The sequence below is a fragment of the Sorex fumeus genome, unplaced genomic scaffold (assembly GCF_029834395.1).
Source record: "Sorex fumeus unplaced genomic scaffold, SorFum_2.1 ptg000003l, whole genome shotgun sequence".
Classification (NCBI taxonomy): Eukaryota; Metazoa; Chordata; class Mammalia; order Eulipotyphla; family Soricidae; genus Sorex; species Sorex fumeus.
The window spans coordinates 28,124,363-28,149,230 of NW_026606060.1; the positions used below are offsets into that span (position 1 = coordinate 28,124,363).

General features: G+C 38.4%; 1 protein-coding gene across 2 annotated transcripts in view; it reads right to left on the reverse strand.

Annotated features, from left to right (window-relative positions):
• The window catches only part of PPFIA2 (PTPRF interacting protein alpha 2), a 500,781-nt gene that overhangs the window by 10,967 nt on the left and 464,946 nt on the right, over positions 1-24,868 (reverse strand). The window contains exons 22-26 of one of the 2 annotated variants that reach the window (XM_056114449.1): positions 24,194-24,275; positions 16,897-17,097; positions 8,492-8,554; positions 7,482-7,511; positions 4,838-5,013 (exon numbers count right to left, since the gene is read on the reverse strand). In XM_056114449.1, the coding sequence (XP_055970424.1) occupies positions 4,838-5,013; positions 7,482-7,511; positions 8,492-8,554; positions 16,897-17,097; positions 24,194-24,275 (552 nt within the window). Of the gene's footprint in view, positions 1-4,837; positions 5,032-7,481; positions 7,512-8,491; positions 8,555-16,896; positions 17,098-24,193; positions 24,276-24,868 lie in introns of both variants that reach the window. The other variant, XM_056114448.1, reaches the window with a different exon arrangement.

Below are 24,868 nucleotides of genomic sequence, written 5' to 3' on the forward strand. Positions count from 1 at the left end.
TCACTAAAACATACTCAACATGGTAAAATCATTTCTCAGGAGGAAAAAAATGCTAAATTATATCTGCAAATAAATATTTTAGTATTTGAAGTACCCAATAGAAGAATAAAAAGAAATTCCAAAATAAGAAGCTTTACTCTTGTGATAAATATAGAAAATGTTGCTTATTCATGCGTCTCTGTCATTTAGGATGTTATTTCTATACTTTGTACAGTGAAATGAATATAATGAATTTTTATTTATCAAAAAATTAGTCAATATTATGAAGATAGGATTTTTTTTTTTTTGCTTTTTGGGTCACACCCGGCAATGCACAGGGGTTACTCCTGGTTCATGCACTCAGGAATTACTCCTGGCGGTGCTCAAGGGACCATATGGGATGCTGGGAATTGAACCCTACCTGTTGTGCTATCACTCCAGCCCCGACGATAGGAAATTTTAAGAAATAGATCATGTCTTGCAATTTTATGAGAAAAATAACATGAAAACTTAAATAGGTAAGTAATCAGCTAGAAAACCAAATACCAAAATGAATAGTTAAGAACAATAAATGGTACAGAGGAATATGACAGGAAAAAGTCACCAGACATTGAAGCTATGAGAGTGATATTTGAAGAAACAGAAAGTTGTTGGCTAAAGGATCCTTATCCAAAAAAAAAAAAAAAAAGATCACACAGGTAATTAAAGAAAAGTAACAAACAAGTCTCATGATGGAGACGTTACTGGGCCCGCTCGAGCAAATCAATGAACAACAGGAGGCCAGTGACAGAAGTATCATGACCATAAGGTTGCAGAAGAAATTTTAAATGTGTTGATGTAGAAAGATGCATTGCTTAGAGTTGAACATGCATGGTAGGAAACAGAATGAACATGATTATGTGTGGGGAGAGGTTCTATGTCCTAAAAATTTTGACATATAGAGGAAAAATAAACTAAAATCTACCTAATAAATATATTTAATAATCATACATTTTTATAACAACAATGCTGAGTTCAGTATGTTAGAATCAGTGAAAAACGGATAAAAACAGAATTAGTATATTGTTATGGAATAACTTGTGCTCTCTGATATATGTATGTGGAGCCCCTTACCTCAAGCATTTCAGAACAGAGTTTTCAAAATTAAATATTTGGATTAAAATACAGTCATTAAAGTGAGCCTAAAATTCACTATGGTATTCTCAGAATCAGAAAACAAATGACAGAGAAACTAGGGAAGTACACATAGAGTAGACTGTGAGGACACAGTAAGAATTCAGTTACATTTACGTCAAGGGATAGATTTTTAGGGCCAGCAAAACAGTACAGCAGATAAGGCACTTGCCTTACATGCAACTGAACCACATTCCATATACCAGATAGTACCCCAAGTACCAATAGGCGTGATAGCTGAACACTGATGGTTGTGTGCCTCCCCCCCCCCAAAGAAAGATCTTGATCCATCTTTGTCTTGCAGCTATAGGTCCTAGAACTTAGATAAATAAATTACTATTGTTTACAGTATCTAGCCTGTGGTGTTTTGTTATGTCAGCTCTGAATAATTAACTCAATGGAATACAGACAATACTGATATAACTCATAGTCATCATAGGCATTTGGTGGTTTTAACTTTAACTAAGAGTCCTTAAACACTTGCTGTTAAGCTTTTAGATGTAACAGAAACTTTATGAAAAGAATATATAGGACTGGAGGGATAGGGCAGTGGGGAGGGATTTTTGCCTTGCACATGACTTATGTGGGTTCAATCCCTGGCATTTAAAATGGTTCCCCAAATACCAACAGGAGCAATTCCTGAGTGCAGGTCCAGAAGAAACCCCTGAGTATCGCCGAAGTGACATATATATATATATATATATATATATATATGTGTGTGTGTGTGTGTGTATAGTATATAATATGTATACATATATATGTATGGGCTGGAGCAATAGCACAGCGGGTAGGGCGTTCACCTTACATGCGGCAAACATGGCCGACCCGAGTTCGATTCCTCCGCCCCTCTCGGAGAGCCCGGCAAGCTACCGAGAATATTCGATATGCCAGACACAGTAACAACAAAGTCTCCAATGGAGACGTTACTGGGCCCGCTCGAGCAAATCGACGATCAATGGGAGGGCTTTTAATGAATTTAATTTAATTTACAACAATGTTGGTTAGATGGAAGACAGATGAAAACACTATGAGGATGCAATGTGCCATCAGATAATACCTGCTTTAAATCAGAGATAAGTACAACCTAAAGATGAAGCATGCATAGCAACTGTAGCACTGTCTTCCCATTGTTCATCTATTTGCTCAAGTGGGCACCAGTAACATCTCCATTGTGAGACTTGTTTACTGTTTTTGGTATATCGAATACGCCACAGGGAGCTTCCAGGCTCTGCTGTTCGGATAGGGTACTCTCAGTAGCTTGCTGGGCTCTCCGAGAGGGATGGAAGAATCAAATCTGGGTTGGCCACGTGCAAGGAAAACATCCTACCCACTGTGCTATTGCTCAATAAAGGAGAATCCAGACATTTGAGTAATTTGTGTTTTAAAAGTTAAATTTGGTAATTGTAATAATTATTTCTCCCAAAACAATAGGGAAATTAAAAGTGAATCAAACTTAATAATGGGGATTAAGCACAATACTATAAAAACTATAATATTTATTCATTTATTTATTTTTGCGCCACACCTGACAATGCATAAGAGTTATTCCTGGCTCTGCACTCAGGAATTACTCCTGGCCGTGCTCAGGGGACCATATGGGACACTGGGAATCAAACTCAGGTTGGCTGCGTGCAAGGCAACCCCCGTACCCTCTGTGCTATCGCTCAGCCCCAAAACTATAGTATTTAAAAGTCTGATGTGACCACATAAAATTAGTGGGTTAATATTCACTAACATAGAACTCATACCTTACAATTAGTATACTACAAGGATTTTACCATTGAGAATATAAAGTAATTGTTTATTTTTGTATTGGACAAAAACTTTTCATTATAGAAACACACATTTACTTGAATTAGAAAAGTATGTAACTAATAGATCAAATATTCTTTTATCACACTGTGATATTAAAAAGAAAACTTACCTAAATTATTTATTCTAGCTATGTAAATTTTTTAGCCATCCTTTCCATTATATTTTTACTATTTTAGCAACATCAATTACGATTATTATTGTTATCTGAATTAATGGTAGAAGTTCTATTGTCCTTCCCAAAAAGCACAATCAAATGTGACCTGCTTAGCCAAGACAAAGATTTTGGTGTCAAGAAAAAGAATCACTTTATTTTTTCAGTTGTAGTGCTTTTAGATACGAGATGTCTTGGTTGACATTTTAATACTTTTTTGAAGTTTTTATCTCCACTAAATTGAATATTACAGTGTCAACATCTGTACCAAGATTCAAAATAGCTTCATGAAGTTTATTGAACACTGCTAATTATTATTTCATTTTTGGGAGAGAAGGGAAGCATACCCGGTGGCTTCAGGGCTTACTGCTGAGTAATCTGGATTGGTGCTCAGATCACTCCTGGTGGGGCAGTGTCCAGGAACTCTACAGGTTCCTGGATCAAATCTGAGTTGGATGTAAAAAAGGCAAGTACCTTACCTATGTACGATTCCTTCTGCCCTAATATTTCTTTATACCAACTATATATCATCAACATTTTTATTTTTCCATTTCAGTAATTAAACGTGAAGCAAGATATCAACAATTTTCTAAGTTCAATATGAATAGATTTATACTTATTAATTTACCACTATAATAAACTATGTAGAGAGCAGTCACAATACAATTGGCATTTTTATATAAGCTACAAAAATGTTGGGCTACAACATAAAATATGACATTACAACACTTTTTCAAATATATTCTGTTTAAAAAATCCTTTTTGTCAATAACTTGACAAAAAGGCAGCATTCAGTGCCTCTGGTTCCTCATGGTTCTCTACAACCTACTAATATTTTTTCATAAAAGTTAATGTACAAGTTAGAAAAAGCACTACAATTTATATGAAACAAGAGAGAATGCTTTTTAGAGAACTTGATATTTTTTCTAGGATATATAGTTATATATAAAAATTATATTATTTAAATTTCCAGTTATTTGTGAAGCTCAAATTGACTTAATTTTAGTGGTAGGTGACGGGACACACCCAGTGGTATTAGGAGCTACTCTTGGCACACTGCTTGGGAGTTGCTTCCAGTGGTTCTAAGGGAATCACATAAAGTGTTGGGGGTCAACCCTGAATCTCCTGCATGCAAAGCATGCACTCTAGCCTTTCAAGCTGTTCTCTGACCCCTTGATTTTGTTCTTAGAAATAAATTAATATAAACAAACTGATAAAAGTAACACTTATGAAACTTTCTAAAGAAATTATAATTCTAAGAATTATAACTCTTCATGAGAAAAATTTGTGAATATTTTATGAATATCATATATTTGGGTACTTAATATATAAACAGCTCTCTATTAAACTGTCCCTGCAATTTGTTATAGAAAATATTTTGTCAAGAATGAGCACAAAGGGGCTGGAGAGATAGTACAGTGTGTAGGCTGCTCACCTTGCACACTGTCAACCCAGGTTTGGATCCCAGGCAAACCCAGACGGTCCCTGGAACACCAAGCGGATAATTCCTGAGTGCATAGGAGTAGCCCTTGAGTATCACTGGCTATGGTCCCAAAACAAAACCCCAAACACTAATAAGCACATATATTTAACTAGTGTCTTTTCTCTATATCTTAAACATCCTTTTTGCCTTGGTAATATATATATATATTATATTATTCATACAGGTATGTGTATATATAAAAATATTGTTTAATTTTCATTATTCTTTAAACCTACCGATGGAAACTATCCACCATTTTTAAATGCACACGGAGATCTTTTTTTGTTAGGTGATCTAACATTCTTGCATCCACCAAGCATTCCATAAAATAACTTCTATATTGCGGTAACCCCAAGCTGGGAAGCCATTCATTTCCAATCCATTCGTGATTCATGTCTCCATATGCCAGGGTCTGTAGAAAAACCGGACACTAGAATTGTTTTATAGCAGTCAAGTTTCTTAACCAATAAAATGAGATGGTAACTGTGTGATACTGTTTTTCATTACAACTTATACCTAATAACTATGATGAGCGGACACATAATAGAAGTAACAGTTTGCATCTAAGAATTTAATTTGGTGCAAAATACAATCATGTAGCTGATATTTGCCAATAGGAAATCATTGTATTCACTTTGATTTATGGAAAATAATTGCATTTTAAACATGTGTACATTTCAATACAAAAGTTAGACTTAATGTTTAATAAATGCTGTTCAAAGATACTTTTATGACAGATACACTTAATTTGTTCATCATATTTCACCATTACTTTCTTTTCATTGTGACTATTACTGTGGCCTTGGACTAATAGCAAATCTTATTTTAAAAACAAGGATCTCAGCAAGTAAATAGAAAAAGAAGAGTGAACTAGAGAGGATATCAAAGATTTTAAAAACATTGTTGTTTCCCAGTAAAGCATGCAACCAGTATTTCTTTGACCTGCTGGAAAGAATAAGTATTTTTTAGAATGTAATTAACACAGACTCTGCACTTACTGAAGAAGGGCTTGCTCAAAAAACTTAAACATATAACATAATTCTTTAACAGATCACTAGGAACAGTTCTCACTGAACATAGTTGACAATTCAACATGAAAGTAAAAATTAATCATAACCTCCAAAACCAATTTTTCAAAGACATAACTCCCTATTAATTTTATACTGCTTAAGTTGTGGTCAAATGAAAAGCTTAACATTTCAATCAACACATTTCAAGCACTTTGTATATTCTTAAATTGATAAAATTCTTTACCAAAAATCAAACCCTGTGCAAAGTAGTCTATTGAAAAGTTTAACATAAGCACTTTTAATCAACTATTCTATTTTTCTTGTCAAAATATTTAATCATTTTGAACAAGTACAGACTTATTCTTTCCATTACTCAAAAGTGAAAATCACTGAAAATGCAGTGTGTTTGAGAAAATAGATGTTAGTTTAAAATAAAGAGGTTTGTATCCTGTGTCTATTTCAATCAAGGGCACTGACTCTTGTAGTTACAATAGTGGCTAAATGCCTCTATCTCTAATCCTGACATACTTTTTATTAGAATTTAATGTAGTGTTTTTCAACCACAGAAAGTTCCTTCACACACACACACACACACACACACACACACACACACACACACACACATTGCCACTTGAGAGCTGGTAGCCTTTGATTCTGTAGTGGGGTGAAGCAGGACAGTGCTGTTCCACTTTACATCCCTTTGCAATACACAGATAGTAAAACGTAGAAAACGACTACTTCAAAGCATTAGTGATTTTCTATATTTTGTTTTTCCCTTTGTATGCAAGAAAAAATATTAAATTATTCCTGATAAAATTCCCTGCCACAGAGGCAGGGTGGGATGGGGGGGATGGGGGTGGGAGGGATACTGGGATCCATGGTGGTGGAAAATGGGCACTGGTGGAGGGATGGGTATTTGATCATTGTATAATCAAAATCCAAGCACAAAATTTGTAAGTCTACAACTGTACCTCATGGTGTTTCACTAATAAAAATTTTTTAAAAATTAAGGTAAGGTAAGGTAAAGGCCCTCCCGTTGATCGTCGATTTGCTCGAGCGGGCCCAGTAACGTCTCCATTGGAGACTTTGTTGTTACTGTGTCTGGCATATCGAATACTCTCGGCAGCTTGCCGGGCTCTCCGAGAGGGGCGGAGGAATTGAACTCGGGTCGGCCATGTTGGCCGCGTGTAAGGCGAACGCCCTACCCGCTGTGCTATCGCTCCAGCCCTTATCCCCGATTAAATATACACAGGGGTGGTTTATAAAAATGTTATGGCATGTTATTTTTTGTTTGGGGGCCACACTCAGCAATGTTCAGGGCTTACTCCTGTCTTTATGCTCAGGGATCACTCCTGGTGGTGCTTGGGGGAGTGTATATCATGCTGGGCATCAAACCAGGCTGATTGCATGCAAGCAGCTTAATCCCTGTTTTATCTCTGATTTCCTACAATATATTATTTTAAAGAAGAAATTACCCTATTAAAAGACGCCAGGTGATAGTACAGCAGAGAGTGCATTTGCCTTGCACCCAGCCGTCTCGGGTATGATCCCCAGCATTCCATATGGTTCCCAGAGCAATGCCAGGAGTAATTCCATAGTGCTGAACCAGGGATAACCCCTAAGTATCACTGAGTGTGACCCTAAAAGCCAAATTTTTTAATTAAAAAATTAAAGAAGCCAGGTATAAATAATATGTATTCACTCTGCAGTTATACAAAAGATCAGATTTATATGAAGCATGACAAACCTAAATATACAAATTAACTTAGTTAATAGTAAGTATAAGTTATAACATCATACACTAGTTTCTAACTTTACATCCTCTTAGCCTTCTAAATGTATTAAGTGTCTTAAAGCATATGTTTCCTACCTGTGCCCAGCTTCCTTCCTCAGATTCTTTCTGTGTTAGCAGCAGAAAATGATTAATAAAGAAGATAAATAGAAATTAATCTCAGATAGACATAACAATATTTTTCTAGAAGGAAAGTTGTTAATGGAAATGTTAATCATTCCATAGGTAGGAAGAGACAGATACTCATTTATCCTACTAAAAATTGAGCATATCAAAACAAGGACAACTAACTAGTTTCAAACTAATAATACTTAGATGTACTCACATGGGATATATGGAATTTTCAGGGTAGAACCAATCTTGTCCTTCTAAACTTAAAATTTCTTGAGTGTTTAATTTTCTAAATTTAATTAGTTATAATAAAAATTCTGGTTATATACAAATATCTGCATTTACTATGCATGTGCATACACATACATAGTAAAACCTTACATAAAGAAATTAATGAAGCTTTAAAAAGTAACTGGATTCTTCTTATAAAGTTTTATGGTTATCAATTGATTTCAATAATGACCAACCAAAAATTTAAAAAACACAAAAGAACAAAAGCAACTGATGTTGAGACTGTACATGAAATTTTATGAGCACATAGATGGACATTGTCATAAGAAATATAAACTTCTGTCTCCAGAAGAAAAAATGTATCAAATGTATATCGATTACACATTTAGTTGGGACCTGTAATATTTATTACCTAAGACTATGCCCTGTACTAAGAGAGTGACTAAACTAAACTGTCACTAAAATTTTCCAAAGTGGCAGATGAATAAATAAGATCTATTAAGTTCTTGATTATTCCTTTGTATACTATAAAGTCATATACATGCAATCATGACAAACCAGCATGGCTAGTGTCATATAAAAATGAAGTGTGATCAAAGAAAATTACAGAGAAAAACACCCATTATCATGCACAGCAATACATAAACATACCTCTCACTCTTAGGTAGGATAAACAGAACAGAATTTTCATCCAAATGACTGCAAAATAACAATTGTTCCCATACATCAAATCTGTAAGGACTAACCGTTTTTGCTGGAGCTGCTAGGTTTTCCATTTCTTCATGGGTCACCCAAACGTTTCCTGAAGGCTAGTGAAGAAGGCCAGAGGGCAGCAGTGAATCCGCCAGGAAGGAAGCAGTGGCAAAGAAGAAAGGCAGCACCCATGTTAAGTTAGCAGTACACAGCAAGACGGCAGTTTTCTTACCTCTACAACATGCAGAAGAGACAGCATTGCTGACTTGCTCATAGCTCCCTTTACCTTCTATTTAGCAAGATTAGAGGCATGCTGTGCAGATCCTATGGAATAGATTTTTAAATGATACTTCTGTGACTATTCATTAGAAATAAGATAGAATGATTATTTGTATTTCAGATATTGGTTCCATCTTTTAAATGTGTAGGAGAATGTACTATATTTTTTTTCAAAAATGTGTTTTGTTATATTATTTCCAATATTTTATTCAATCATGAGATTTTTAAGTGTCTTTGAAAAGAGAAAACTGGTTGACAATACCAAACTGAAAAAAATATAGCTTGTTTGAAAACGATTATCATCTTTGCCCAAATTACTTCTTCCATTTACAATTCAATAAATAGCTTGCTTTCCTGTACTCTAAAAGAGATAACATAAGTGTTGTGCAACTTTTTATTTAATAAGATAATTTCTCCAGTTTCACCAAATTCTATGAGAAATTATAAATTCTAGCTTTCCCAATTTTTTAGCATTATTCTCCACCACAGAAGGAAAGATGATATAACAGAAAATTTTCACTCTGCAATGACAATTTACTCTGAAGTTTCTATTTTTCCCTAAATGACTCATAATTGTTCTACACATTGGATAATGTAAAAAATTTCATTCCCTACATTAATATACGTAATATACATGTCATTCATAATAAGGACAAGAGCAAGGACCTTCCCATCAAATGTCAGCATTTTCCAGTAATATTTATGAATATTACCTCATTGCATATTAATCCAAAGTTAAAATTGAATTTATACTATGTGTATTGTTTGTCACTTATTTTGAAAAATATCTCAGCTTAAAGAATTCAAAGTCATCACCATCATTCTCTGGTCTGTTTTACTATTCCATAGTATCATGTTTGACTTTCCTTCAATTATAAGTAATATGATTTAAAATAATTTTTAAATAACAGCATAAAAGTTGATGGATATAATGCAATTACCAATAAAGTTGATGAATTAGAATTTCTCATATGTAATTCAATGACAAAAGTGATTTTAGAAGAAACTAACCATAATTGTAAGTAAGTCACCTGGACACAGAAACTAAATGATAGGCTCTAGATGTATATATAAAATTATTTTCTCTTATTTGTAATATGGAGATATTTTTTTCTATAAGACCAAACTATGCATACCTCTAATGTCAATTTAGAATACAGTTGTCATTCATTTCATTAAAAAACATTTCTTTCCCTCTACTCCCTACTTTTGGGAATATTCCTTAGTATAAACAGGAATTTATCAATCACTGCACTTATCAATCACTGTCATTTGAGAAAAAACTGACCTTATTTTTTTCTTTGAGGCATGTACCATATATAAAAGAATGTAACATTCATCTATCACATTCCCTTTCAACTTGAAAGAGCTGTCCTTTTTTCAAGCGATCTTCAGTGATTGTCAATTGACAGCTAAGTTATTAAAGTCTACCTTATCTTAAAGTGACTTCAGTGGCTTCCGTTTTGGTTTTGAATCAAAGTAATAACACTCTTCTACACGTTCTATAAGGACTTGCCCAATCTCATCTGAAACATATCAATGTAAATCTCTTTCATGGCTTATTTTAAAGACTACATTTATAGTTCTATCACCAAACTTGTGATAGACAAGATCCCATGGTTTTAGGATCTAAGAGATAGTACAGGGTTTCTGGCCCCATGCACCGCCCTCCTAGCCCCACTGGTTTGCCCCCCAGGTAGGTGAGCCCCCAGTCCAGGGAGCCCCAGATAACCACCAGGACCTGAGCACCTGAGCACCTGCGAACATTCCGGAAAAGGCTGGGGGCATGGCCTCCACAGCAGGGGGCATGGCCTCCTGTGGGGCAGCCACAGTTATTCTCCCCTTTTCCAATCTCAATCACATCTCAAGGTCCATCACCTAATTCTGTGGAGAACATCTTGGCCATCTCAAACACAATAGGCCAATAATCCACTAACCTATTCCAATTACACCAAAATTACCAGTGAACACAAGAAGATGTATAAGCACAATATAAAATAACACATCCTCCAAGCTTCACTAGAGGTTTCACATAAGTCAGGGAAGAGCACCTAAGAGGAAGGAGGTATTCTAGAAGGGGAAAAATTCGACCACCTTCAACTGAGCTCATCCAGAATTCATACTTGCAGCAAGAGGGAACAGTAATAGTGAACTGGAAGTTCCCACCTCCATAATACTGCAACAATATGAAGAAACAGTGAAAATCTCCACCATGGGGAGAGGATGAAGAAAAGAGTCCTGAAGCCTCAGCAAGGGTTACCCACAAATACAATCTCTTCAATAAAGAATTCAGAGATGAAATGTTGATGTTCAATAAACTCAAAGTAATGGTGGAACCGGCATCCAGTAAATTAAAAGAGGACATAAAAGAAACAGTGGAATGGAAAGCCAAAAAATACAGAAAGATCTGAGAACAGAAATAAGAAAGCTATGAACATAACTATCACTAATTAAAGATTCGGTAGATGAAATAAAAAACTATGTAGGTGCCCTCCACAGTAGAATGGCTACAGCTGAAGATAGAATCAGTGAGCTTAAAGATGAGCAGTAGAAAGCTTACATTCAACAAAAAACAATGGGAAAAAGACCTCAAAATAGCTCTAGGGTGAATCAGAGTCCTAGGGGATGAACTCAAGGGGAACAAGAAAAGAATCATCAGAGTACCAGAAGGACAGGGAGGCAACCTCAATTAAAAAGCCAAGTTAAAGATGCATTTCTAAGAAGTTCCCATCGCAGGAAAAAGCGGGCATCCAGATCCAAGGAGCCAGAAGGGTGCCAGCTAAAAGAAACCCTAATAAAAAGACTCCAAGACACATCATAGTCAGAATGATGGATGCCACAGATAGAGACACAATACTGCAAGCAGCAAGGTCAAAGAAGGAATTCACATACAAAGGAGCACCCTTTAGATTTACAGCAGACCTATTAGAGGACCCCTTGGAGGGGAGTGGGTTGAGCTTTCCTCCCCGCCCCGACCGGGGCTCCGGCAGCCGAAGACCTTCAGGACCAGCCACCACCATGCTGAGACCACTCTCCGCACACATGAAGGTACTGGCAGAGGGACAAAGCCACGCGGGTTCCGGGGCCGAGACCTCCAAGCCTACTCGGATTGGAGTCGAGCATCTTCCATCCAGATCCTCCAAATTCCAGCAGGCGGGGGTCACACCCACCACCTGGCCCCCTGGCGCCGTGTAATCCCATCAGCGGCCATGACTCAGAGACTATAAAATGCAGATCCCGGACGAGAACGCTGCAGTCTTTTGCCCCCGCGCCTGGGTGTCCCTCGCCGGGACCCCTTGGAGGGGAGCGGGTTGAGCTTTCCTCCCCGTCCCGACCGGGGCTCCGGCAGCCGAAGACCTTCAGGACCAGCCACCACCATGCTGAGACCACTCTCCGCACACATGAAGGTACTGGCAGAGGGACAAAGCCACACGGGTTCCTGGGCCGAGACCTCCAAGCCTACTCGGATTGGAGTCGAGCATCTTCCATCCAGATCCTCCAAATTCCAGCAGGCGGGGGTCACACCCACCACCTGGCCCCCTGGCGCCGTGTAATCCCATCAGCGGCCAAGACTCAGAGACTATAAAATGTAGATCCCGGAACCGCGCGGCCGCATTCGCGGCCACGCGACATCTTATCAAAACTTTTTTTATGACATCTTATTATCTCATTCCTAATTTGGACAAACTTGCAGGCTATCGAATGTAGCCTGCCCACAGGGCAGAGTCTGACAAACTCCCCGTGGTGTACCAAATATGCCAAATACCAGTAACAATGATGGGTCTCATTCTCCTAAAGAGCCGTGAATATAATCTCAGGGCTAGGATGAAAGAGACGTTACTGGGGCCTGCTCGAGGCAATCGACGATTAACAGGATGATGAAATGAAATGAAAAAAAATTAGAGGAAGCCCTCCACACCAGAAGACAATGGTGGGATATAGTGAAAAAACTCAATGAAATGAACGACTCACCAAGAATATTTTATCTGGCTAAACTTTCACTCAAACTCAAAGGAACAATATACTGTTTCATGGATAAACAACAGCTCAGGAACTTCATAGTCTCAAAACCAAACTTAAAAGAAGGACTAGAGGGGGTATGGTGCTGACAGCAGGTCAATCTGTACCTGTGAGGTGAGTGCATCAGCAGCCTGATGGCAATGTCAGACTTTCAGATACTCCGAAATTGCTCCTGTGCCTTTGGCCAGACCCCAAAAACTTGGGGCAAAGTTTACCAAGAAAGTAAATGGCCAAAAGTTAGGTATGTGGGAGACACACCCACAAACTACCTCCAGCTCAGCTATATAATTGGAAGCATGGCCTCTCTGGTTCCTGATCCAACTGCTTAATGGCCATGATCCCAGAGTCTCAGAATTGAATCTTGGAACCCAAAGGCATTTGGCAGAAATGCATCCTATTCCTGCAGTAGGTTACTGGCACTGGGCCACTCCAGGTGAGAATAGGTTTCATGCCTTGGCCTGTTCCCCCTGGCAGCCTGGTGACCACCATCCTCCAGAGGCCACTGGACAGTCAGGTTTGGGTCTGCAGTGATGAGACCTCACCACATGGGGCCTCACCACATGGGGGTGGAGCCGATTCTTTCTCCCCATCCCAATGAGACCCTGAGTCGCTGCCTGCAAACGACCTCTCTGGTTCCTGATCAAGCTGATTAATAACCATGATACCGGAGACTCAGAAACAAATCTTGAAACCCAGTGGCTTTTGGCAGAAATGCATCCGGACTGCATACAAGGTGACCACCGGATCAGAGCTTATTGGAAAGCCAGATATGAGCCAGCAGTCACGGAGCAACTGCAGTCTCATGAGAAGGGGGGTAGTACTGGCTCATCCTTCACGCCCTACTGAGGTTACGAGTTGTCCCCCACAAGTAGCTCTCTGGCACGGCCATGGCTCCAGAGGCAAAAGGACTTAATCCAGAGCCTGGAAGCTTTCGACAGAAAAGTGAATGGACCATATGTTAAACTACAGCGCCATGCCTCCCATGGAGGGAAAGGGTGTTGCTCCCTTCCGCATCCCCCCCACCCCCAGCAGCAAGGTGGCCATCACTTCAGAGCGTATTGGAAAGCCAGGTATGAACCAGCGGTGAAGGGGCAACTTGCAGTCTCATGGGAAGGGGAGCGGTACTGGCTCGTCCTTCACACCCTACAGAGGTCATGAGTTTCCCCCCACAAGCGGCTCTCTGGCACGGCCATGGCTCCAGAGGCAAAAGGACTTAATCCAGAGCCCAGCAGCTTGCAGAAGGAAAGTGAATGGACCAAGCATTAAACTACGGCATCATGCCTCCCCAGGAGGGAAAGGGTGTTGCTCCCTTCCACCTTTTTCCTCCCTGGCAGCAAGGCCACTGCCTCAGAGCTTATAGGAAATCTAGGTATGAACCTACGGTGACTGGGCAACTGCAGTCTCATGGGAAGGGGGAAGGTACCGGCACGCCCTTCATGCCCTACTGAGGTCATGAGTTACCCCCCACGAGCGGCTCTCCGGCACAGTCATAAAACCAGACACACAGAAACCAATCTTATAATTATCTGGCTCTTTGCAGAAGTCCAAAATCATGGCCACATGACATTATATGATTCTTATAACCAGCTATAGAAAACAAAATATTTCACAATGCCTTTTCAGCAATTCTGATTGTTTGGGGGGAAATTCTAAACAATAATGGTGCATCTTTTGTCAAAATAATGAATGTAATCAATATAGAGAAGAGTTAAGTAGAAATCATCTGCCTCACAGGCATTTGGAGGGGTGGGATGGGGGGTATACTGGGGTTCTTGGTGGTGAAAAATAAGTACTGGTGAAGGGAAAGGTGTTTGATCATTGTATGACAGAGACTTAAACCTGAAAGCTTAGTAACTTTTCCCACAGTGATTCAATAAATATATATAAAAATAAAATAAATGAATAAAAATTAAGGGAGTTCATGCCCAATTCAATCAGCTAATCAGTGGCCGAATAAATAGCAGTACTCCTACAAAAAAAAGGACTAGAGGGACTACTGTAAGACAAGAAAAACCCCTACAGGTGCAACAAACCCCTATAGAAAGATGGCACAAACCCACATGATAATAATCTCTCTCAATGTCAATGGTCTAAATGAACTAATTAAGAGACATAGACTGGCAAAATGGATTCGGAAACTAAACCCAACATTCTGCTGCCTTCAAGAAACACATCTGAACAGTAAAAGAAAACACAGACTCAAAGTCAAAGAATGAAAAACAATCCTGCAAGCAAACTACTCCCTCAAAAAAGCTGGGGTGGCCATACTAATATCTGACAACATAGATTTCAGATTGAAAAAGATTAGGAGGGACAGCGAAGGCCATTTTTTATTAATCAAGGGATATGTACAGCAGGATGAAATCACACTCCTAAACGTGTACACACCTAATGAAGGACCAGCTAAATACTTAATACAACTGCTAACAGATTTTAAGGAGGACATTGCTAGCAACACAATAGTAGTTAGAGACTTCGACACCATCTTATCACCTCTAGATAGATCAATAAGAATAAAAATGAGCAAGGAAACACTGGCTTCGAAGGAAGAAATAGAAGAAATAAGTCTAATAGATCTACACAGGACTTTACATCCCAAAAAGAAAGAATACACATTTTTTTTTCAGTGCACATGGAACATTTTCCAAAACAGACCACATGCTGGGTCACAAAACATACCTCAATAGGATCAGGAAGATAGAAATTGTATCAACTGTTTTGTTAGACTACTGCACCTTATGATGATTCATTAAAACTAATTAATTAATTTTAAAAAAGAGAGAGATAGTACAGTGGGTGAGATGCTTGCCTTGCAGGTGCCCAGGCCAGGTTTGATCCCTGGCACCAAATATGATATCGTGAGCGTTACTGGGTTTGGACCCAAGAAAAGCAGGTGAGGGAGAGAACTAAAAAGCTATGATGTTATTGGTTTCTTTTACATGCAATATGGAGGTACAGCCAGGGACATTTTTTAGCATGGCTGAAAAGCTTTCTGACACCCTAAATTAGTTTTTAACTGGCAGTATTTATTGTGAGGTACTCTCTAATATGGAATCTTGTATAGTAGCCAAAAAAATAATACTATACTTAACCAAATCAATTATACAGTTTTGATTTTTACAAGTATATTTTATAGGTAAGCCCTCATGTCATTAGTCAATAATACTTCTTTTTTGTCACTTGATTTAAAAGATAGAACTTTCATCTCGATATGTCATGAAAGGTAATGTATAAAATGAGAAGTTAAACAAAAAATGTATCTCAGAGAATAGCTGGAGAGAAGACTATCAACAGCCAAGAGAGACAAGGATTCTACTGTCTTGAGTCCAAAGAAAAAATAAACTAAAAAACCATTTATATAAAATTTAAAATAATGTTATTATTAATGCATGCATTTCCTATCTTCTTAAGGAAGAAGTTAAAATGGAATAATGCAAAAAATAAATAAAAGCTTTAAAAATAATTATTCTCTCATCAGAATCTAGCATACTGGGAATCAATGTAGGGACAAATACAAAAAATATGAAGCAAATAATTTAAACTTTATATATATATGCATGCATGTATATGTATAACTCACACACATATATATGTTAATTTATTACCATTTTTAATTCTTTCAGAGTGGGTATTAAATTATGAGGGTATAGAGATTTATTACTGACAAGCAAACAGATATATTTTAAAAAGTATGTTTAATTTATGAAATACCATATATTTATATACTTTCAAAATGATTAAAAACTGATGAAGAACTAAGGAAATAAGAGTTGCATCTTCAAAAGGACTATGCTTACAGTTCATTTCTAGAAACATTGAATTACACTAAAAGTTAGAGATGAAACATCCTGAAAAACATAAACCAGGAAATAAGTAAATATGTTGCTTTGAAGAAAAATCTAAACTTTAAAGATGAGTTTCAAGTTATATGCTGGCAGTACACTTGAATACTGGCAGTATTCAAGTCTGACAAGAATCAGAACTCTTCAGTCAAAGACTATTAGTAGCAGCAGCAACATTAATGAAAACCAAGCACAATCTCTTCGGAGTAATTTCATGCTGACAGTGAAATGCACGCTGTCATTAGTTTGCTCTGTGAAAGTCAGCTGCTATTTTTTCATTCAGTGTTTGGATAAGGAAAGAGGACAAGTTGACTCACTGTTCGGGATGTTGGAGGAGCAGAAGGACTTGTCAGGGAAACCATCTCCTGGATTGCTAACCGGAGCTTTAAACGATGCAGAGGATTGCTGATCCCAATTTCTCTCTGGATCTCAGTGTCTGAGAGAGCAGACATGATGGCACCACTCTTCACATTGGCTCTGCAGGCTGCCACATACCAAGCAGGCATCCCCAACCAGAGCTGTAAGATGGGGAGACATATATACACAGACATGATCATAGCTCATAACATTTTAGTATCTCTCTTATGTGTGAGGCATTATTCTAAGTGCCTGGTATTCCTGAACTCATTACCACAACCCCATGAAACAGATGCTATTCTTATTTTCTTCAGTGGCAATAAATGTAGAGATGTGTAATTTATTAAAGCCATCAGCTAAGGGGTGGTAGTTGTGTGGATTATATGAGAATACCTTTCAAAATGAAATGAGGTGCTAATGTGACTGACTAAAGTTGGAAACCTCTGGAAAACTTTAGCTAGAGCTAAAATGAGAAAAGCCATAGAAAAGAGGAATTCTGAGTTTTCAACTTTGCTGTGCAGGCGATTGATTCAGCAATAGAATGAACATAGCAGAATCCGGCATACACTGTGTGAATGTTAACTCACAATCATTGTATTACAGCATCTGAATTACATATTTTAGGTAAAGGTAAACGTAAAGGCCCTCCCGTTGATCATCGATTTGCTCGAGCAGGCCCAGTAACGTCTCCATTGGAGACTTTGTTGTTACTGTGTTTGGCATATCGAATACTCTCGGTAGCTTGCCGGGCTCTTCGAGAGGGGCAGAGGAATCGAACTCGGGTTGGCCCTGTTGGCCGCTTGTAAGGCGAACACCCTACCGCTGTGCTATCGCTCCAGCCACATATTTTAAAAAGATTTAAATTTGGAATATTCTCTCCATTCCCCCACTTTTTGGTAATAGAAGATATTTAAGTGTAATGTTTAATTGTGGGTTTTATATGTCAAAAATATCATTCTATTTGCTGATAAAAAGACTGAGCAAATGATCACAACATCCAAAAGGAGAGAGAGAACAAAAGGGAATGCCCTGCCACAGTAGCGGGGGGGATGGAGAGGATGGGGGGGAGGGATATTATCCTGGTGGTGGAAAATGGGCACTGGTGGAGGGATGGGTATTTGATCATGGTATGACCGAAATCCAAGCACAAAAATTTGTAAATCTACAACTGTACCTCATGGTGTTTCACTAATAAAAAATAAATTTAAAAAAAAAAGACTGAGCAAAGAAGAGAGTATGGAATTAAATGTCCTTCCATTGTTAATCGATTTGCTCAAGTGGGCACCACTAACGTCTCCATTGTGAGACTTGTAGTTACAGTTTTTGGCATATCAAATACGCCATGGGGAGCTTTCCAAGTTCCACCATGCGGGCATGATACTCTCGGTAGGTTGCCTGGCTCTCTGAGAGGGACGGAGCAATCGAACCTGGATCGGTCACATGCAAGGCAAACACCCTACCCACTGTGCTATCACTCCAGGCCAATTGTGACAGTAAGAGAAAGAAAAAAAAAAGAACTATATCACCAAATTGAACTGTTTAGTAGCAATCTAAAACATACAAAAGATAAAAAGTATCAACAAAATGCAATGTTAATCAAGTTGAACCAAAAATTAGAATGTCTGGGATCTAATTACATTCCTGTCATTGCTGAATCATACAGTTTCTTTAGAGCTCAACACTATTTTCTTCATTTATACAATATGAAGGCATTAAACTTTCTTATTGCAAAGGTTTGGGTTAGTCAGCTTCTAAGGTCTCCCTATGACCTCAGCCTTCAAGTATTTCTGCTCTGGTATAATCTTTTCCTCTGCCTCTGGGTCAGCCCCAGTCACCTATTTCTAGAGTAGACTATCCTGAAAATAATATGGTCTCACTTTCCAGATAAGAAAAGATGGTAGTTTCATTCTTACAATCCCTTCTCCCTGTCTTCTCTCAGTCATGCTCAAGGTAAAACCAACTACCATGTTACAAAGAGGTCCATGGAGATGCCACATGGCACATTCTGATACTTCTGTGCAACATTTATCAAGTCAGTGCCTCAGGACTGTGAAAAAAGAAGTCAGTTTGGAAGTCAGTTCTTTGAAAATAAGTTTTGAGATAAATTCTGCCATGATTAAGGCATCTTTTTTATTTTGGGGGTGGGGGGAGAGTTAGGGATCATAAACATACCAAGAGGTACTCAGGGCTTATTCTGGGTTTTGTGCTCAGGGATCACTACTAGCGGGTTTGAGGTACAATATGGAGTTCATTCAACAAGCATTTATTAAACAGTGCACTATGTTTCAGAATTTTTCTCGGTATCTTGGATGCAGGGGATCTTTGTTTCAGCTAAGAGCATAGTAACCCCGATAAACTTTACATTGAGATGCTGGTGGTTGGGGATTCAAAACTGTGAGGATCTTAATAGTGTGCAAGTGCTTATACCTTAGCAAGTTTCAAACTTTAGGGAGTATCATAGTCACCTGGAAAACTGTATAACATACAGATTTCTGGGCCCTGTGGGGCTAAATAATTTATATTTCTGATAAGTTCCTAGTGATAAGGATTCCCATACTTCTTCCTTTCCTCCAGGAACCATACTTTCAGAGCCTTAGTGCATTTCCCTTAGAGGGATTATTGATTAGATTCTTTTCAGTCTACAAATGGATACTTTCTTTTTGTGCCACATTCTGGTGCCCAGGGCTTGCTCCTTGTGGTGCACTGGAGGAAAGTTGGTGGTACCAGAGGTGGAACCTGGCCCTCCTTCATGTGGAGTTCGTGTTTTTTCTTTTCCTTTTCCCCCCAAAATCCAATTTTTCTGGATTGATCTTGGATTTTCTCTAATACTCTCCTGCAAGAGTGTCTACTGTATATCTCTCATCTTTTTTTGGGAGGGGTGGTGGTGGTGGTGGTGCTGATGGCTGTGCTCAGGAGTTAGGAATCAATCTTCGTGGGGCTTGGGGGACCATATGTGGTGTTGGAGACCGAACTCAGGTCAGCTGCATGCAAGGCAAGCACCTTACCTGTGGAACTATCTCTCTGACCTCTGATGTACATCTTCTGTTTAAACAGGAGGGTTTCTGGGTGGATTGTTAATTTTTTTTTCACTTGGTATATAGAGTTATTTTTTATTGCATTGTTAATCTTTAAGGATATAAAGGTATGTGTCATAAAACATGGCTGATTAAACATAACTGTGTTACAAGTTATTTGTTGCTATACTTCCCTTTCTTTTTGAGGGGTATTCTTTAAACAGTGCTCTGAGGACTACTTTTGGCAATCGTTGGTCTGGTACTATTAAGTGCATGGGTCTAGTGATATGTTGCTCAGGGGGCTGTATTAAACCAGGGGCTTTAGTGCTTGTAAGCCTTATGTGTTACCTCCATAATCCCCCTACCTGCCCTTTCTTAGTCTTTATTAAAACTCTGAATTTTATTTACAAAGTCTTCAAGGTTTATCCTTAGAGGTTCTTAATTTTCGGTCACACCGGTGATGCTCCTTGGTTTCTCCTGCCTCTGAGCTCAGGTTTCATTCCTGGTGATGCTTGGGGGACCATATAGGATGCTGGGGATCAAACCCAGACTGACTGCATGCAAGGCAAACGCACTACTTGTTATACTATTGCTCTGGCCCTTCATTTTTAATTTATTTTTGGGTGATGTTTAGAGTGTCAATTGAAGGTGTTGGACAAACTTTCTACAACTGGCTTCTCAAGGTTTAACCCAAAGAAGAGAAAATTTATATCTCAGTGATTCTTGGCCATTGTGCAGAGTAGTCAGACCTTCATAGCCTGAAGGGTTTTGCTTTGGGGTCAGGGGTAGGGCTTGGGCCACATCTGACAATGCTCAGGTCTTACTCTGGCTCTTAGTTTGGAGATCACTCCTGGCATTGCTCTGTGGAGGACTACTGGTGGCATCGGGGATTTAACCAGGGACAGCTGCTTGATAGGCAGGTACCTTGACCTTTGTACTATCTCTTTGACTTCCCACTAGAGATTTTTTTGGGTGAGAAGATAGGGGAATTGGTGAATTTATATAAAATAATATATATTTATACATAATTATATATAATATGGGCTGGAGCGATAGCACAGCAGTAGGGCGTTTGCCTTGCACGCAGCCAACATGGCCGACCCGAGTTCGATTCTTCCGCCCCTCTCGGAGAGACCGGCAAGCTACCAAGAGTATCTCGCCCGCACGGCAGAGCCTGGCAAGCTACCCCGTGATGTACTCGATATGCCAAACACAGTAACAACAAGTCTCACGATGGAGACGTTACTGGGCCCGCTCGAGCAAAACGATGAACAACGGGAGGACAGTGACAGTGACAGTGACAGTGACATGGAGTTCTGGGTATCAAATCTGAGTCAGCTATGTGCAAAGCAAATGCCCTACCTGATGCATTAGGGATCTAACCATGAGACTTTTATTGTAACCATGTAAGACAGCCTGAAAAGAGGCTGGGGTTTAGATAGAACCAGTTTCCTGATTCACAGAAGTTATGAATTAATAAGATAAATTAATTAGTTCAATATTATTTTTCAATTATTCATTGAAAATTAATACAGATATGATAGCATAGCAGGTAGGGCATTTGCCTTGCATACAGCCAACCCGGGTTCGATTCCTCTGTCCCTCTCAGAGAGCCAGGCAAGCTACTGAGAGTATCCCACCTGCATGGCAGACCTGGCAAGGTCCCCGTGGCATATTCGATATGCAAAAAACAGTAACAACAAGTCTCACAATAGAGATGTTACTGGTGCCATCCAGAGCAAATCAATGAACAGTGGGAGGACAGTGCTACAGTGCTACATTTTACTTTAAAAAAAAATTCACACTAAAAGACTACTGGTTGCTTTAAGGAAAAATACAAAATTCAGTCTTTCTATTTGTTTGCTTTTGGCCACACATAACAATGCTAAGGGCATACTCCTGACTCTGTGCTCAGGAATCACTCCTGGCTGTGCTCAGGGGACTACATGCGGTACAGGAATCGAAGCTAGGTCAGCTGTACACAAGGCAAGTTCCTAACTCATTGCATTAACTTAACTCATTGCATTAACTTACAGCCGCAACAAAGTTAAATCTTTGAGTCAGGGCAGTTTGAGATCTCACTAAGAGATTTGATGTATAGAGTGTGATTAAAGAGTTTATACATTTGTCTACAAGGTCACGGTTACGGTCCTCCCGTTGTTCATCGATTTGCTCGAGCGGGCCCAGTAACGTCTCCATTGGAGACTTTGTTGTTATTGTGTTTGGCATATCGAATGCGTCACAGGGAGCTTGCCAGGCTCTGCCGTGCGGGCGAGATACTCTCGGAAGCTTGCCAGGCTCTCCGAGAGGGGCAGAGGAATCAAACTTGGGTCGACCATGTTGGCTGCATGCAAGGCAAACGCCCTACCACTGTGCGATTCAGCAAAAAACTTCATGGTGCCTTGACAGACATCATTCGGATTACAAAATTTAATTTTCTAGTTTATAGAGCAAATTTGTTTATAAAAAGAACTCAATATATTTTGAAAAAAAGGTACTAAAGACCTAGTAAATATGCTGGGCCTTAATGATTTTCCCTTCCAAATGCTTGCTGAAAGTTAACAGTAACATCACACATTACACTTTTAAAATTTTGAGATATGGATAAACAGTATGTATGAAGCATCAGAATTACTTCTCCACACATTCTTAGCAGGCTGTGCACTTTAGAAGGTGCCACAGGAGGTGAAAGTTAAGAGTTCTGTTTCACTGGATAACCCAACTCATTCATCTTGTTTATTTTACTTTATAATTTGAGTCACTTTAGGAAGCACATGATGAGCAATTTCTGTGTACTCAGGATAGTTTTAATTAGCACAAACTTCACTGCTTGTCATTTCCTCACCCCTTAATGTCATAAAATGTGTCTTTTTAAATCTGAAGGATCTGTTCATCACTTGCTAAAACAGCGTCTAACTCCTATGAACTGCAACTCATTATATGGAATTGGAACTGAACAAAGAACTGCTGTCAGTTTGGAGGTGTTCATTCTTCGGCATATTGTCTTTTAATTGATTTTTAAACTATAGTCATTTAAAAAATATGTTTAGCAGAAGCAACTCTGATCCTCTATATGCTAAAAATTCCTGATGGAATAAAATAATGCAAGATATAGACTTCTCATATACAGTCTAAGGGAAAAATACAAAGCCAAGCATGTTTCATAGGTCTACGTATGAGGGATATTTTCAAACAGAAATGAGTTTCTAAAGTTTTCTCATTAATTAAAATCTTTGGTCTGAGTATGAAATGCTAATGACTTGAGTGTGTTTTCTAATTCCAAATGACTTAAAACAATCCATGCTGATTGCTTTTGTCAGGCCTGAAAAGCCTCTAGACCATTCTTTGCTCTGACTCTGGAATATCCTTGTAGTTCTCAGCCCCCATGAAAGAATGAGAGCAGCAGTGACGACCGCCGATAGGAAGAACACCACTCAGAGGGCCCTGTGCTGGGCTATTTCTCCTTCACTCTATTTCTCTATCCTTTACCTGGCTCAGGTATCGCTTTACTTTGCCAGACTGTGAGTTACATAAGCCATGCTGAATGAACTCGTGTTTTATTATGCTTGTAAAATTAAAACAGATGAAAACCTGACTTTTCTTCTGTTCTGTTTCAAGTACCTATTTGTTGTTGTTTTGTTATTTTGGGAGACATGCCATGTTGTCCTCATGACTTACTTCTGGCTTTTTGCTTAGGGAAGATTTCTGCTGCAGTTCGGGGAGTCTATGGGGTGCTTCGAATAGAACTTGGGTCAGCCACATGCAGGGCAAGCATCTTACCCCCTGTTCTAGCTTTCCAGACCCTATTTCAAGTACCTAAATCTAGTTAGCTACTCAGCTTAAAGAAATGGGATGTGGAATTTAAGTTTAAGTAAAGGAACTATTCTCTAAGTAAATAATTGTCAAAATATTCTGGATCACATGGACTGTTGGGCTGGGACAGACGTTTCACTATAGCAAGAGAAAGACTACCTTACATTTTTTTATTCTCATGTAAATATGAAAATATTGGATATTAGAGAAACTTTCATTCAACCTACTGGATATTTCCTTCTGCCATGATCAAGAAAGCAATAGAATAAAATTATAGGAATGCACACAGGTCACTAACTAAATATGCATTTTATTAGATAATCCAGGCTGCTGGATAGTTAAGTCTATAGGAATTGGTTTTAGCATGCCTCTAAAAGAAACTGCGTTTACTGGTGAATTAATTAAGACAATTCAAGTGTAGTGCTCTTACCTCTAACCATGCAACCACAGTGGGTCCATCCCATTGGGCAAAAGGTAATCCCTTCCTTCGAGCTTCTTCTAGAAGTTCATGCCTGAAGTATATAGTAAAGATTGTTAGACAATACAGAAAAAAGATGATTCAATGACAATATTTTAAAAAATATCTTTTGCAAGCTTTTAATAAGATGATATAGACTAACAGAATTCCATCTTCCTTGAGTAAAACACATGCATTAATAACACTGGTTGTGAAATATAATACCTAAAATGAATTTTCCCCAACATTTAGTCACTAAATTCAAAAATTAAATGATAATGGACTAAGTAACTGAATTTTATTGCTAGCAAATATATTATTCCTTTAATGATAAAATGCACACATATGTATATTAAATTATATATTAGCTAAATGTGACTTTTTCCTATCTGCTGTGTTCATATGCCAAAACCATTTCAAAGGTAGAAAGATATGCTTTCTATAGGGGCATAAGATAAATTTGGTCATTTAACCTTATTCAACTGATATATTTTATTTTCTAGATGGCTACCTAAGAAGTTAGTTCTTTGTCTGGATTACAAGATTACTTTTATTTACAGATAATTCTAAGAAAGAATGATTTACATGACTTCAAAGCAGTATTGTGTGTAAAATTCAGTAAAACACATTTTCACTTATAACAAATAC